General features: G+C 39.9%; 1 protein-coding gene across 2 annotated transcripts; it reads left to right on the top strand.

Annotated features, from left to right (window-relative positions):
* The first annotated feature begins 11,785 nt into the window (after positions 1 to 11,785).
* On the top strand, positions 11,786 to 16,504 carry LOC121384600. 2 transcript variants are annotated; one of them, XM_041515061.1, is made up of 3 exons: positions 11,786 to 12,076; positions 12,428 to 12,847; positions 13,970 to 16,504. In XM_041515061.1, exons 2-3 carry the CDS (start codon positions 12,512 to 12,514, stop codon positions 15,146 to 15,148), a joined length of 1,515 nt encoding a protein of 504 aa, XP_041370995.1. In that variant the 5' UTR covers positions 11,786 to 12,076; positions 12,428 to 12,511; the 3' UTR covers positions 15,149 to 16,504. The 2 variants fall into 2 exon arrangements, with proteins under 2 accessions (XP_041370995.1, XP_041370994.1); XM_041515060.1 differs by having other exon boundaries at positions 11,786 to 12,847.
* Positions 16,505 to 17,065: the final 561 nt, after the last annotated feature.

Raw genomic sequence — 17,065 nt, 5'->3', positions numbered from 1 at the left:
TGTCACCTTGGTTCGTTGTTGATGGTTTAATTGTATTTTTTATGTGACATAATTTTCACGTTTGGTGGCCTGATCTCATACAGTGGAATGACCTAGGTTTTGATTCCAAATTCAATGTTGATTATTTACATATACCGTATAACCGGAAATTTGAGGATTTTTATTTTCGTGGGTTTCGAGGACAAGTAGTCAGCATCCTAAATATAAATCCTTTGAAAATATTTGAAAACGTCAACAAATTCTATCTAAAATATTTATTGTTAAAGCCATTACACACTGACAATTTACCGGAACATTTTAACTACTATATAGATGGGCAATTGTAAAGCACTCGGTCTGGATCGATGATCACCGTATGTGGACCCATTGGGCTATTTCTCGTTCCAGCCAGTGCACCACGACTGGTATATACAAGTATATATGCTACTATTGGAAAAATGCAGCGGGTTATGTAAGAATAAAAATTACTAAATGTTTCACATTCAACAGCCGATGATTAATATATCAATGTGCTCTAGTGGTGTCGTTAAACAAAAACAAACTTCAATATTCTAGTAGCCTAGAAAAAAATAGTCCCCGTGACAAATGACCAATCGGTACATTATCGCTTGGAGCCAGGTAACTGACAAAATAAGCCTATATGCAATATTTGTGGCCCATTCTAAGAAGATAAAGTATAGATGTTATAACTTCATTTTTTTCACTCGTTCCATCAAATTAAACGTGTCCCATATCATTCTACTCATTTAGGAGGTGGGGTGGTGACGTTAGCTTCTGAAACAGACAGCCAAATCTGGTACCAATGCTGGCTATGTGAAAACATAATACAGACTTTAATAAGACATGCTGGCTACTAAATTCCATATTACGGTATACCCCATCGTGTTTTTTCTTATTGTATAATTACTACGATTTATGAAAACTATTAATAAAAACTGAAAATTAACTATATTGAAATAACAAAGCATGATACAGAGAGAAAAAAATCATTTAAAACAATAATTATTCATATTTATAAAAGGTTGGGTTTTTCACCCTTATAATATCCAAACAGATTTGAAAGAAGACTATCTTTAATTGCCCCCTTCCCTTTGTCTACGCTAGTGACATAATCGGGAAACAGTACTCGAACGTCGAGTCGGAAGATAACTTTAGTGTTATGGAAAGCCTCGATCTGAATCATCCGCCATTTTTAAAGAGATTCAGAAGCACTAGCCTGTAACTTGTTTCCAAAACTAAACGTTTCACGATTTATAGACATTTTTAAAAAAACAAAACGTAAAAGATAAAGAAATACACTGAACAAAAGAAGTTTGTTTTGTTTAACGACACGACTGGAGCACATTGATTAATTTATCATCGGCTATAGCATGTCAAACATTTGGTAATTCTGACTCGTAGTCATCAGAGGAAACCCTCTACATTGTCCTAATGCAGCAAGGGATCTTTTATATGCACTTTCCCAGACAGGAAAGCACATACCACTGCCTTTGTCCAGTTGTGGTGTACTGGTCGGAACGAGAAAAAAACCTATCAGCTGAATAGATCCACCAAGGTGGTTCGATCCTGCGACGCAAGCACACCAAGCGAGCACTCAACCGACTGAGCTAAATCCACACACACACACACTGAACAGACAGAAGGTTAATGAATTGACATTTTATTCAACAATTTCATGAATTTTATATTTCCAACATAACACTTGATCTGAATAAATTACACAAATCTAGTTCCATTCTTTGACAGTGAATACGTAATATTCATACAAAATATATGCAAACATTTAACATAGTTTTTCACTAGTTTATTCGCTCATCTTACACAATAAGAACAGGGGGCTAATAAAAAAAAAAAGCTCTTAAATCACAATCGTTACAAACATTCTACAAATATTTAGCATTGTAATATCTCCAGTGTAAAACAAAAACATATTTAGTTTATTTACACAATCACAATTTTTTTTATAAACAGCACAATCACGTGTAAAAATTCTATAAACATTCTGTGATAGACGAAGTGTGATAGAATTGTTTTTATATACTTACCTGTGATAGACGGAAAAAAGTAAAGTTTGTTTTATTTAACGACGCCGCTAGAGCACATTGATTTTTTTATCTTATCATCGGCTATTGGACGTCAAACATATGGTCATTCTGACACTGTTTTTAGAGGAAACCCGCTGTCGCCACATAGGCTACTCTTTTTACGACAGGCAGCAAGGGATCTTTTATTTGCGCTTCCCACAGGCAGGATAGCACAAACCATGGCCTTTGTTGAACCAGTTATGGATCACTGGTCGGTGCAAGTGGTTTACACCTACCCATTGAGCCTTGCGGAGCACTCACTCAGGGGTTGGAGTCGGTATCTCGATTAAAAATCCCATGCCTCGACTGGGATCCGAACCCAGTACCTACCAGCCTGTAGACCGATGGCCTACCACGACGCCACCGAGGCCGGTTGTGATAGACGAAGTGTGATAGAATTGTTTTTATATACTTACCTGTGATGCTTATATTTTTACACAGCCCTATACATTGTTTTAACTTTATAATTTTATTTGGTGCGGATGATTAATTCATTTATATATTTAGTATTGCTGGACACCAAATAGCCCATGTATTTTTGTGTTGGGGTCTATAAACATTCATCTATGCAGTCCAACAGCCGATTATTGGTTAATCAATATGCTGTAGTGGTGTCGTAAAACAAAACGGTCAGTAACTACTCTGTGGACTCCGTCTTTATATACAATTTGCTATATATCCTGACATATGGAAATGAGTTCCCAGAAAGAATAGTAAAATTACAGTATGGATTCTACGCTACATACAAATGTGGGGGACCGACTTCGGTAGCGTCGTGGTTAGGCCATCGGTCTACAGGGTGGTAGGTACTGGGTTCGGATCCCAGTCGAGGCACGGGATTTTTAATCCAGATACCGACTCCAAACCCTGAGTGAGTGCTCCGCAAGGCTCAATGGGTAGGTGTAAACCACTTGCACCGACCAGTGATCCATAACTGGTTCAACAAAGGCCATGGTTTGTGCTGTCCTGCTTGTGGGAAGCGCAAATAAAAAATCCCTTGCTGCTAATCGGAAATAGTAGCCCATGAAGTGGCGACAGCGGGTTTCCTCTCAAAAATCTGTGTGGTCCTTAACCATATGTCTGACGCCATATAACCGTAAATAAAATGTGTTGAGTGCGTCGTTAAATAAAACATTTTTTTTTTTTTTTTACAAATGTGGGGCGATCGATTGTGTCTCTATCGTAGGCCTGCTTCCTGTATTGACGTTGTATGATGTCATACATTGTTACATCACGTGTCTAACAATTAATTAATTTGTGATTTAAAATTAGTTCTATTAAATTAAATAAATAAATAAAAATGTTTTGATTTTTTAACCATTCCAAGTTTCATAATCCATTCCTTAACGTTGGTGAGTGGGCGTGTATGTCTCAGTGACCCAGAGAGCTATGCCAGCAGAAGCTTTGGCTTCTGTTAGGGATACCCAAGCTGGACGAGGCTAGGCTGATATGAACTAAGGGTGAGATAACCCTAACAGAAACCTCGAGTGCTGAAGTCAGAGGTATCTAATAGACCACAATACCATGCATCAACAGCTATTATGGCTACATTTCATTGGGGAAGTCGAAAATTATGGTCGGGAGACACTGAATAAATTAATGAATGTTTAACAAAACCCCAGCACGAAAAAAATACATCGGCTATTGGCTGTCAAATTATAATAAATTCTAAAATGAATCAGTATAAAAATTCAAGAGTTGAATTGAAACACAGTGTAAAAAATAAAGTGCAAAAAATACAAATATCATAGATACGGTAAAGTTAAAATTTCGAATACAATTCATTATCACGAAGAAAGTTCACAAGTTCAAGATGTAGTAATGGATCTTTTATATGCACTATCCCACAGACAGGATATCACATATCACAGCCTTTGATATACCAGTCATGGTGCACTGGCTGGAACGAGAAATGGGCGTACCGACGGGGATCGTTCCTAGACCGACAGCGCATCAGGCGAGCACTTTACCACTGGGTTTCGTCGCACCCCATTCGTGAGAAACAAACCATCAATCATAATGTAGGGAGTCTTTATATACAGCACATTGTAGAAATGATACATTGGTACCAAAACGTGTCATCTTGACTTACATAATGTAGGGAGTCTTTATATACAGCACATTGTAGAAATGATACATTGGTACCAAAACGTGTCATCTTGACTTACATAATGTACGGAGTCTTTATATACAGCACATTGTAGAAATGATACATTGGTACCAAAACGTGTCATCTTGACTTACAAAATATGTGTGTGCTAAATGTAGATGGAGACATTGATATAAGCATATGTCCAAAACCCTGTATTTGATTTGCGGCAATAAATATTATTTCAGTCAGTATGACACATTGTGTTCAGAAAAACCCTATTCTGAAGTCATGCAGAAGCAATCTGCTTACACTTATTTAGAAACGTCGATATAGTCCAAATACACGAGTGCCAGAAAGAACCAATGTTACGTAAGTAATCTGGAATTTCGTAGTTAAAGAGTATCACATTTCACACACACACACACACACACACACACACACACACACACACACACACACACACACACCACCACCACCACCACCACCCACCCACACAACACACACACACACAACACACACACCACCACCACCACCACCAACACACACACACCACATACGCCACCACATACACACGCCACACCACATACACACCACACCACACCACACACAAACCACGCACACACACATAAGCTACACACACAAATCACACACCACACAAACACACAACACACACACACACACACACACACACACACACACACACACACACACAAACACAAACACACACACACACATACATACACGAAAACAAAAACAGACGTCAAGACGTGCTTTTAATTAGTCTTGAACCCTCGGAATTGAAACACGTTAAAGCTGCAGTCCCTGGAATATTTTTATTATTTAAGCATTTAGAATGGATGGTCCAGTTCTGTTTGGTACATATAAGGTCCACCACATCACTATAGTTTGGCAGTGATCGCTTATCTATATTATCTAGGTCAACTACAAACGCAATGGTCAGCTTTGATTTTCTTAATTTAGCGGGACGCCAGTAGAACTGGGACTTTACGTAATTTGCGCAGGCGCTGAGCTTTTCAGGTGATTTTGAACAAATTTAACTGTCTTGATTAAGGGGTCGTCTCATATCTCCAAAAGATATTTATATCCATAGAGGTATGGTACAACATCTTTCCAGAGTCGGTGGGGGGTTTGCCTTGAAAATTTAACAGTGACCATCGGCTGGCATACGCGTTACATGTAAGGGGGTGTCAGTAATTATGTAACGCTCTAGGGGGAGAGGAAGAGGTCGGTGTATTCGATTTACGTATCATTTATCAAGACTGTGCTATTTCTTTTCATTACTTAGACCTAAAAAGGTGTGTGTCTCCGTGTGTGTGTGTGTGTGTGTGTTTGTGTGGGTGGGTGGGTGGGTGTTAATTGCGCGGTTGGTCTAGGATCGATCCCCATCGGCGGGCTCGTACCAGCCAGTGCGCCATGACTGGTATGTGATATCCTGTTTGTGGGATGATGCATATAAACGATCTCTTGCTAAAAAAATGTAGCGGGTTTCCAAGGCGCGTGTGTGTGGATTTTAGCGGGGTTGGGGGTTATAAACTGTGTTGAGCGATGTTTATATGGCGTCATGCTTCCCCACAAAATACATTAGCTTGGGCAGGTAAGTGTTTCGACCCCCAATACCCTCCACCTTCACATATACCCGTTTCCTCTCTAAGATTTTGTCAAAATTACCAAATGTTTGACATCCAATAGCCGATGATTAATAAATCAATATGCTGTAACACTGATGTCGTTAAACAAAACAAACTAATTTCATACGAAAGAATGTTTATTTGAATTTGTTGACTATAACGCTCGTAAAATTAAGAAGTGAAAATGTCCAATGTCTGCTTTAGTATATTTTATTAAAAACACATACATGCTCAATGTGTTATACAAATTAAACTTTGAAAGTTCTACGAACACTTTATAGAATATTAATTCTCAAATAGGAAGGTACAATTGTCGATAATACGTTGTCAAGATCAAACCGATTTTATCGAAGGACTAGTACCCTATCCTCAACCGAACGTTCTTCGTACAGCGCAAGATTTCTCATTTTATTTTTTGAGATGACCCCTACAATTTTAAATCCGCAAACACACATGTTAACTGAAACTGACAACAGGCTGCAGCTTGTGCTTTGCCGAGTAATGGTGGCACAGGCGTATACTTTTGACGATCTCCGTTCATAGCGAACACACACAAGTTTTTTAAAAGTGCATTTGAGCTTGTATTTCATATATTTGTACATGATGTTATAATATGGTAACCAGAGACTGTAACTTTAGTACCTATCAAACAAACGAACACTCGATTAGAAGTAAATGACACCCCGTTTAGAAAAGAACGGAATGTGTGTTCGCTATCATCCTAGCACATTGTTTAATCAACATGTTTATGTGTCTTAAGCTTGCTTGCCAAAACATCTGCAGATCATCACCCACCGCACACTTACTTGCTTACTTAATCCTCTTCGTGTCCGGTCACACATAGGACGATACCAAAGAACGCCAATGCTGTCCGTTGCAAGCTTCGTCACCTGGCCCCAACTCCACCCAAGAGCCTTCATCTCTCGCTCCACCGATCTTCTCCAGGTCTCATTGGGTCTCTTGCCACCAGGGGTCCAGCGCATGGCTACTCTTGGGATGGATGTCAGTGGTATTCTGCAGACGTGTCCAATACCCACCGCGCACACCAACGACAATCCCTATATCCCAAGACAGTCTGCGGCGCATCTGTCAAACAAATTTGGTAATTTTGACATATAGTCTTAGAGAGGAAACCCGCTACATTTTTCATTAAAAGCAAGGGATCTTTTATTATGCACCATCCCACAGATAGGATAGCATATGCGACGGCATTTGATATACCAGTCGTGGTGCATTGGCTGTGACGAGAAATAGCCCAATGGGCCCACCGACGGGAATTGATTCCAAACAGACGGCTCACTAAGAGAGCGCTTTACCACTGCGCTACATCCAGCTTAATAGGACAGTTATAATGCATGGTAACATCATATCTGCGTTTCTCTGCGACGATATGTGGCGTGTTACATATTTTATGGGAACCATAACACAGTACCTGCGGGTAGAACACGAGGATCGGTGTAAAAGGAACGCAGGTCTGTGGGAAGCGAGGTCCTTCATAGCTTAGGAATCATAGTCCTACCCGGACTTTCATACCTGATTTATTTTAAAATTGTTTTCTTCCTAAGACTTGTATTCGTACCGGACTTAAATTCCTTTTACAGCAGTGACAGAAATACTAGTCCGGCAAATGAATATAGATGTCCGTTTGTCATACTCTGCAAGCTGCTTGAGTTGCCAGCAAGACACGAGGAAAACAGTGATGTCTTGGCAGCCTTCCCTCGTAGTGTAATGGATTCTCTTACGATTACTGTGTTCAAATCTCTATGTCACATAAAGATTTTTAAGTTTGTGTATCAAGTTAATTAATTTTTTATGTAATAGACTCATGGATCAGTCACGTTAGTGATTTTTTTGTAATGGTCTTACATTTTTGTTAGCATTGAAGTAGGAATTGTATCTTGATTTTTTTTTTCAAAAGTATATAAATAAATGCAACTAGAGATATAAAATAGGGTATAATATGTTTATAAGTTCAACACGAAGAAACTATTTTTTTAAAAACCCATGGAGCCCAAAATTGTTAGAAGAAAAAACAGAAGAAAAAAACTTGTAACTCCCCCAAAACATATCATTTGGCGATAAGCAAAGGCCACTTTCTAAATACACTAACATAATTTTTAATATGTTTTATAAATTTATGTTTTGACTAAGTCACAATCCAAATAATTTGTGAATTTCTTTATCTTTGTCCGATCGTCTGTGGGAAATGTGTTTGTGGGCATCATGTGGAAGATGCCGAACATTTCTTGTGTCATTGCCCTCTGTTCAGGGTGCATCGAAATACTCATCTACAGAAATATCTACATGTTAACTATAACATTTTATTATTTGGCGATCTACACTTAACTAATCAGGAAAATATAGACATTTTTAAATCCGTTCATGACTTTATTGTAAGCACTAAACGTTTTGAAACTTATTAGCACTGTTAATTTCTCTACCTGTATTATATCTATGCATGTACCTTTCCTTTCTGTAGCTCACTTTTATGTTATTCATCTACTATTATGTTTTGTTATTGTTAGTTATTATTGTTAGTTATTAATTGTACTTTGTCTGTCATCTTGTCAGTTTGTTTGTAAAAACAAATGTAGGGAAAGGTCTTAGTATAGGCTTGTAGCCTGTCGACCAATCCCACCAGCAAATGGAATAAAATATTGTTTAAACTAAACTAATTTAAATCCGTTGGACTTTCATTCCTGGTACTCTTGGTCCACAGGACTTTCAGTCCTAGTATTTCTTGTCCGCTGTAATTGTATTCCCGATATTGTGCTTATTACATATGATTCATGAAAATCCCTGAAATGAAACCTTGAAAACTGTACTTTGTTCTAGTACTTAGTACCAGCAACTTGTACTATGATGGCCTGTTACTATAATATAAAAATAACAGGAATAATATACATGGAAAATAGCATCAAGCCACTTGAAATTGATTATCACTGACTGCCATATGGCGAGGCGAGTGAGGGAAAGGGTCTCTGTATTATTATTATACCTGGCAGTTTAGAACTTTAGAACACTATAAGCGTACGATACGAGATGGGATGGGGCCCAGGAGGGCAACTCCCCCTAGTGCTGGAGCGCGGAGGGGGGGGGGGGGGGGGACGATGGACACATTCGAGCAAAATGAGCCGTTCTGAAAACTTCACCATGTATTTCCATCATTCTGCTCACAATATTAGTTGTAATCCATGTAAAAATGCAGAGTGAAATCCTTTGTGTGGAATCCTATATAGCTTCTTGGTAGAATGCAAATATAAATATACGTTGTTATCCAGATTCGGACATTTTAGTTTCATTTGGGTACACATAAATCAGCCTGCCTCTCCCCCGCCCTAAAAAAGGGAGCCTTCATGCATATTATGATCAAAACTATCAGGTGTAACAGTGTCATGAGTAGTATAGTCTGTTTAAAATTACCTTTGTAAATTGTGTGCATATTATCAAATTGACAGTATGATAATTTTTCAGGGGTTACTGTTTTGTTTTAGTCGGTGTAGTGACCTATTGAGTTATTAAAACCACTCTTAGTCATTGATATTTCTATTAATTGATAAACTTTAATTAAAACAATTAAAAATAATTGTATTGATGATATGGTGGGTTCGGACTAACAAATCACAGAGCCCAGAGTCTGACATGTCATATTTTAGATAAAATTTCGTTTTTAAATGAACAAAAGTGTTCACGAAATTATGCGGGGGGGGGGGGGGGGGGGGGGGGGGGGGGGGGGGGGTCAGCCTGTCGACCAATTCCACCAGCAAATGGAATAAATATTGTTTAAACTAAAATAACAAGATCATTTATATAACGCAACTATCACATTTTTGTAGTTGAATTATTATTACTATTATTATCAAATACCAGTACATTATTATGTCAGACAGATAATGTTGTTCGTATATGATATGGGAAAGTTATAATTAGTTGTGAGTACGGAAAATGTTTTTGAGTTTTCAAACATTACTTTTAAATGTTTAAGCATTTATTAATTGGAACACCACGCAACGAATACAGACCTGGACTAAATAGAAACTATTTAAATAAAGAGAGGCACCAGTATCCTAAGTTAATTAAATAAACCAGAAAGAAAACTGCTTTTCGTTTTGTTTATACATGTATTATAATTTAATTTTTATGTGTACCACCGGACTTAAATTGTGTTTGTTCAGAAATGCAAGTCCGGCCCGAACTTGATATCCTGGCAGTGAGACCAGCATTCCTAAGGAACGTAAGTCCTAGGACATGCATTCCTAGGTATATTAGACCTATGACTTGCATCCCTAGGAGATAAAGTCCGGGCGGACAACTATACTTACGGACTTGCATTCCGTTTGGTAAGCCATCGGTCTTAAGGCTGGTGGGTGTTGAGTTCTCATCCCAGTATCGGCTCCCACTCAGAGCGAGTTTGACGACTCAGTGGGTAAGTGCAATACCTCTATATACCGACGTCTCTCTCACTAACGACTAACCCATTGTTCTGAAAAGACAGCCCAACTAGTTGAGCCAGGTGTATACCCAGAACAGTGTACTTGAACTTTAACTGGACAGAAGCTCAAAATAAGTACTAGTATATATGAAATGAGAAAAAGCTTGATGACCTACTCTGACCAGCAACAAAAGGAGTTTTCTGTGAACTCTTTACCGCAAATGGGATGCATTTACCGCGTCCTTTGGTTTACCGCTTGCAGAGCACCACATGAAAAGAGAAATAGCCCAAACGATCGCACCTCCATTTTTCTTTTATGTGCACTTCCCACAGGCATGACAGCAGATACCACTGCCTTTATCATACGAGTCGTGGGGTACTGGCTGGAACGGGGGATAACAGGGGGGGGGGGGGTGTGTCTGAGAATAAGTCCAAAGAGGTGGTTCGATCCTATAACCCAAACATGTTAGGCGAGCGCTCTACCGAATGAGCTAGACCCCGTCCCCTTAAATACGTTATGATACAGATACTTATCCCAGATGTGCTGGCGGCCATGACATTACCTAGCCGTGAATAATAGGGGGGGGGGGGGGGGGGGGGGGTGTTCAGAAGAAAAAAATATGTGTTTGAATTTTTATAATTTTTGTCTGTTAAAATTATCAATGCGTTGTGAATATTTTAGGTCCTGTGACGAATTGACAGTCTATTTACGGTAACACCAACATGATTTTTTTGGGTAATATATGCCTATGACGAATTGACAGTCTATTTACGATAACAGTACCATGAATTGTTGTTTTTTAATATAGGTCTATTTACGGTAAGTGTATCATGAATTGTTTTTTAATACAGGACTATATTAGGCCTAAAATATTTTGCGTTTCTTTGGTTATTCAGTACGTATTTACTTTTCCAGAGGTGGACATGTATAATATCTTGATCGCCTGGTTTGTTTCTATGGTAGATTATCATAATTTTATAATCCATACTTTATTTTTTAAAGGTGCACACTCTCTTGCAAAATCCCGTACTGCTGATAGAATCAATGTTATGCTTCTCGAACAACGGGCGACTTTATTACTGGACTTAGATTAATAAATACCACAAAGTTAGTCTGTCTTTCGGTGTGCTTGGCAATCAAATAACAATATCCATAATATGAAAAAAGGTCATTATTAATGCCTTGCTGGGTCTAAGATGTCGGTAAATACATGCATTGTATGGACGCTAACTAGCGAATAGAAAATTGCATACAGCTTCAGTGGTGGTATATTTATGTTAAAGATTACAGTAAGCTTATTAGACAAAAAGAAACAGCCCACTCGAGATAATATTAACTGGGCGATTTTACAAGTTCCAACCGGTATGCGAGCCATATATGTGTGCTCTACCGATGGAATATAGCCGTCACGCTTTTTAAGCCGCTCGTACTGACGTTGTATCGGGTAGATGATTCTGTTGTTATCTACCACTTATTTCCCACTGTGTACAATCGGTGACGTCACTCCTCCAGGCAACAATTGCAAAGTAACGTGATAAATGATATCCAGCGACCCCGTGTTTAAACAGTGGGTTCAATCTGAAGTAATATCGCAGCTCAACGGGGCACACATATCGTTGATTCGAGCGATACTGTTGGCCTCGGGGGTGGAAACTTGAAGATTCCAACAGATGAGCTCCCACGAAGGCCAGTTGTAGACGGCTGTGCGTAATCAGACAGCCTGATCGTGATAGCGTGATTTCATACAGATTTCGTCTATGTGAAAGACGACCCACAATATTAAGTTTATGGAGGAGAATTCATGGGAGTATTTGATCGGTACGGAAACACTTTACAGCAGTGTTTATTCAACACTCTACCACTTCTAAGTTGAGAGTCCATAATTCAACTCATTGATCGTGATATAAGTGATTTGTGGATAGTAAATGAAGACAGGCTATAAAATGAGTAGTGAAAAGAAAAACAAAAATAACTGAGTCCGAAATTAATGTTTGTACCATACTACTCAACGATCTGGTGTCGAAAGGTACACGGTTTTTTTTTAACGGTTTATCTTTTATTTGTTGTTATTTATGAGAGAAAACCGATACTCAAGAAACTGCGAAGTTGGATTTCTCTTACAAATATAAAATGTTAATGTGATAAAGTTTTCTGTTACTTTTGGAACAGCTCTTTGGTTTTCTGTGGATCGTTTAAAGATGGCTTTCTGTCAAAAACCAACGTTCTGAAGATCCAACTCAAAAGGATTCAATAATGATCGCTGAAACTCTAGGAGAACTGAAGTTTCCATCACCGGAAGTAGAATTCCAGCTTCGAGAAAAAATGAACTTGACGCGGGTCCGCGAAAGCACGCGCACTCCAGAGGAACAGGAACCGGATAACGAGGAGGACAAGATTTCCCGCGTGTTGCGTGACTGGCTGCCCGACTACACGATTGTGACGATAGTGCCACGTGAACACGTGCCCAGAGAGCCGGTGTTCAGCGGGAGGCTGGGGCGGAGTCCGCGGATCCAGCGAGCCGTCAGCACGGAGTCCATCGCCACGCAGTTGTCGCTGCTGTCGTGCTCCACGGGCGGCAAGAGACCCGAGGTTGTAGTTTTAGTCTTTATAGACTCTTGTTCTTCCTATAGCACTGTCTGGTATTACTGTCTAAAACTTAGTCGTTTGCTTGAAATAGTACAGTTTTCAAATATAGCCATGACACATTTATTTCTGACTGCACTATAAGCCATACCCTCCATAATCAAACATTTTAAAATCGTGTCTGTTGACGAGTATATGTTTGTAATCATTTGAAATCCTGTGAATTGTCGAGGACCCCTTACGAAAATTAACAGTCTATATATTTTCTGTAAGTGGCTTCTCAATATCTAGGCCGAGTATAATTGCTATATTATGGTATGCACTTGTTTTAGCAGACGACTGAAATAAAGCGCAACAAGCGATTGGTTAATGTAATCATGTACCGATGTTACATTTGGATATATATTAAATATATTGCTTTGGGGAGTAAAATTCAAGGTTAATAAAGGTGTTTGTGCCTTTGAATTGGCCTGTTAGGTACTTGTTTTAATACGAACCGCCTGGCTACAAACTACAATTTAATGTTACAGTTCATTTGAACCAAACGGGAACCGATAAACTGCAGGTAACTTCAAAATGCATAATTTAAAACTCACATAAGAAGATACTATTAACTTTTTCACCAACACCAACTCACGAAACAAAAAACAACAAAAAAACAACAACAACAGCAACAACAACAACAACAAAGATTTCCTAACAAATTACTATCACATTGTACTGATTTATAAATCTCATTTTTAAGACAGAGATGACGGCAGTTGCTGGAACAGCCATTGTAGATGATTTCGTCTATTCGGTACAGTAAGACAGAACTGCACGTGCAGAATTTGCTTTACCTTGCCTATTCCATCCTTGTATCAAAATGATATTTACCCTATGCAATTTGATGATAATTGTTTTTAAAATTGGTATGTGAGTTGGTATGGATTAAAAACTTAATAGCATGTCTTTATAAGGGCTTCATATTCATTTTGAAATTACATGTCAGTTCATTGGTTCCCTTTTGACACAAAGGAACTATAGTCGTTCATTAGTTACATTTATTCTAATGAAATGATGAAAGATAATTATACATGTATTAACTCAAATTAATGTTTTTCTTCTCTATCTTGTTTTTAATTATAGATTATTGACTACATAGGGAAACGAAGAAACAGAAGGAAAAAATCTCCAAAAGAGCAAGAAGTTCAGACCAGCAAATGGGTTGAGCTTGCTAACAGACGGACAGGTATATTTGACAAGATGTTCAAATCTCAGGCCGCCAGCCTGGAAGCTGCCATTGGTGGCGGGACGATTCTGACTGGAAACCCCATCTATGACATGTTAGCTGATGACGAGAAGACGATGGTGTTTGAGTGTGGGCTCAGAACAGGATTGAACTATGCCCCGGGCTTACAGAAAAGCGACAGCGTGTCCAACGTGGCCGTCGATTCCAAACCTGTTGAACGTCGATTTTCTGTAGGCGCCAGAATTTCTGGCAAACCCATAAACTTTCAGGAGCTTCAGCGAAAGGCGATCCACCAAAAGATAGCGATGTTGGCGAAACAGATGCCCAAGACGACGTCGAAGAAATCGCAGCCAGCCGGTGGGACCAGACTGATGGGGAGCTACTCCTCTGGTGTGGCAGTGTCCTCAAAACAAGACAGTCGGCGTTCTTCCACGCTGTCAGCGGGGAGCTGTGACGTCACACTGAGCACCCCGTCCCAGTCCTTGTCCGTCACCCCGACTCCGCCACCCAAAGAAGCTCGCGTTAATCTCTGGAAGGGCGACGAGCAGATTCTCGAGATGGACCTTCGAAGAGAATTGACCTCCAAAGTGAAGTCCAAGATCGCCACCACCACATCGGCCCTGAACAGGGTCACGGGCTACGGTGACAACAATGACCAGAAGAAGGCTCGCCGGGCAAAAAGCGACGAGTTTCCGGGATACACCGACGAGGATTTCGGTCGTCTGCCGAGGATGATGCAGAAGATTCGGATCTCCCCGCACCTGAGCCAGGTGATCCAGCAGGACATCAAGGTGAGGATGGGCAGGCCGCGTTACCACGAGATCAGCGTGCACGATATGGAGCTGTGGGACAGGGGACAGAAGCTGGACCGCTCGCACCGCAACCTGAAGGTCTTCAACTGGCTGCACAGTCTGAGGGAGGACATGTTTGACGAGGACATCGCCAGCTCGGACATTGAAGACGAGCCCACTGAGGACGACATGCACACTGGAAACATGATCCACATCGAGGCGGCAGACGAACCTAACGTGAAGCCTCTCTTTGAAAGAATGACAAATGGCAAAGTTCTACGGTGATGTTCTTGAAAACAATGATTAATGACAAGTGGCAAAGTTCTAAGGTGATGTTCTTGAAAACAATGATTATGACGTGATGGCGGTGATACTTAGTGTAACATCATCGTGGTGTGAGAAATGAGGGAGCAATTTCTATTGAGGATTTCAAAAGTGGATGTTTTGTTTGGAAAATGTATATATACTTCACTCCCCAAATTACAAGAATGTTTCATTTCAAGCACAGGTAGTAAAATACAAGACCTTCTACAGTACAGTTCAAATCCTAGATCCGCTGTTGAGTATGAGCGGATAAAGTAATTTGAAAAGAGGGTGGTGCGAAAGTATTAATTTGTCATATCCCGAATGCCGAGTGCAAGAAACGCACAATGCTGATGACACTGTATTTTGAAAAGGCGCTAAAAGGCTATGTACAATGTCTGTCAGAAACTGGGACTGCTCAACCCCGCACCCTCTGCCTTGTATTCGCCTGTAGTGAGATAACGTCTGTCAGAAACTGGGACTGCTCAACCCCGCACCCTCTGCCTTGTATTCGCCTGTAGTGAGATAATGTCTGTCAGAAACTGGGACTGCTCAACCCCGCACCCTCGGCCTTGTATTCGCCAAAAGTGAGATTACTAAATGTGAGAATAAAACATTCGGGATATATACATAACGATATTAATTAAGGGCCAATAGATATTTTCTAAATATTTGGTACAACATTTGTTTTAGTTTTACAAAGAATACAAAGCTTGCACGAGTTCTACGTTCATCACTGGTCACAATTTACTCAGTGTTCACAAATCATCCGTGATCAAAACTTGGTAAGATAATATTCACTAGAAACATTTTGTACCAAACTATTTACTAGATCGTCACACTCGGATAATATGCATGTAATGGGGTATACAGCCAGCCATGCACGTTTAGAACAGAACAATGAAGCGTGTCTGTGTCAGTGTGAATAAAATGAATACCACAGCATTAACGCAGGGTAATCTTATATGTGTTTCACACCCAATGGCCTATGTAATTTTCGTGCTGGAGTGTCGTTAGACATTCGTTCCACCCAATAGCCGATATATTTTTCATGCTGGGGTGTCGTTAAACATTCATTCATTCATTCATTCATCTTATATGTATGTTCTTGTGTTGCCACCAAATAGAGGAAACAGAAGAATGCGTTCGTATGTATACTGATGGAAAGAAATAAAGGAGCATACATAGTAACAGCAAATACAGACTACAACCAAAACCACCATCCGCAATATGAGGAAGTTAACCGTGTTACTGGCAGTGAATCCCACACTACTAACATCCAGTCCCATATTACAGACATAAATACTCCAGGTGGGAATTAAATTTGGTTTCAAATACCACGTGTTCCCTTATTTATTTCCATCAGTATATTACAAGTATAAGGTATATTCTTAAGATACTACAAACAGGCGACCGAAAACAGTGAATATACAGAAGCAAGAATATGTACGTGAAGGCAAATCTATCCTGTTACAATATTGCATGGGACCTCTTTTTTCATTAGCAGCACGGGATCCTTTATAGATGGATCGCGTATCAGGCGAACGCTGTACCACTGAGCTACGTCCCGTCCAAACCTAATGGGAACTGCAGTAAGATGTGAGACATTTTATGGACCGTGTGTATGTGTGGGGGGGGGGGGGGGGGGGGGGGGGAGGACGTAGCCCAGTGGTAAAGCGCTCGCTTGATGTGCGGTCAGTCTGGGAGCGATTCCCGTCAGTGGGCCCATTGGGGGCTGTTTGTCGTTTCAGCTAGTGCACCACGACTGGCATAACAAAGACCATGGTATGTACTATCCTGTCTGTGGAACGGTGCATATAAAAGATCCCTTGCTGCTAATCGAAAAGAGTAGCCCATGAAGTGGCGACAGCGGGTTTCCTATGTCAATATCTGTGTGGT

The sequence above is a fragment of the Gigantopelta aegis genome, chromosome 10, assembly GCF_016097555.1.
Source record: "Gigantopelta aegis isolate Gae_Host chromosome 10, Gae_host_genome, whole genome shotgun sequence".
Classification (NCBI taxonomy): Eukaryota; Metazoa; Mollusca; class Gastropoda; order Neomphalida; family Peltospiridae; genus Gigantopelta; species Gigantopelta aegis.
The sequence above is the reverse complement of the archived record's forward strand: the minus strand, read 5'-3'. Positions and strand labels throughout refer to the sequence as shown.

Excerpts from the sequence above, each read along its gene's own strand:
- LOC121384600 (XM_041515061.1), top strand. The coding sequence starts at position 12,512 with ATGATCGCTGAAACTCTAGGAGAACTGAAGTTTCCATCACCGGAAGTA. Across the intron at positions 12,848-13,969 it reads CGGGCGGCAAGAGACCCGAG|ATTATTGACTACATAGGGAA; the intron begins GTTGTAGTTTTA and ends TTTTAATTATAG.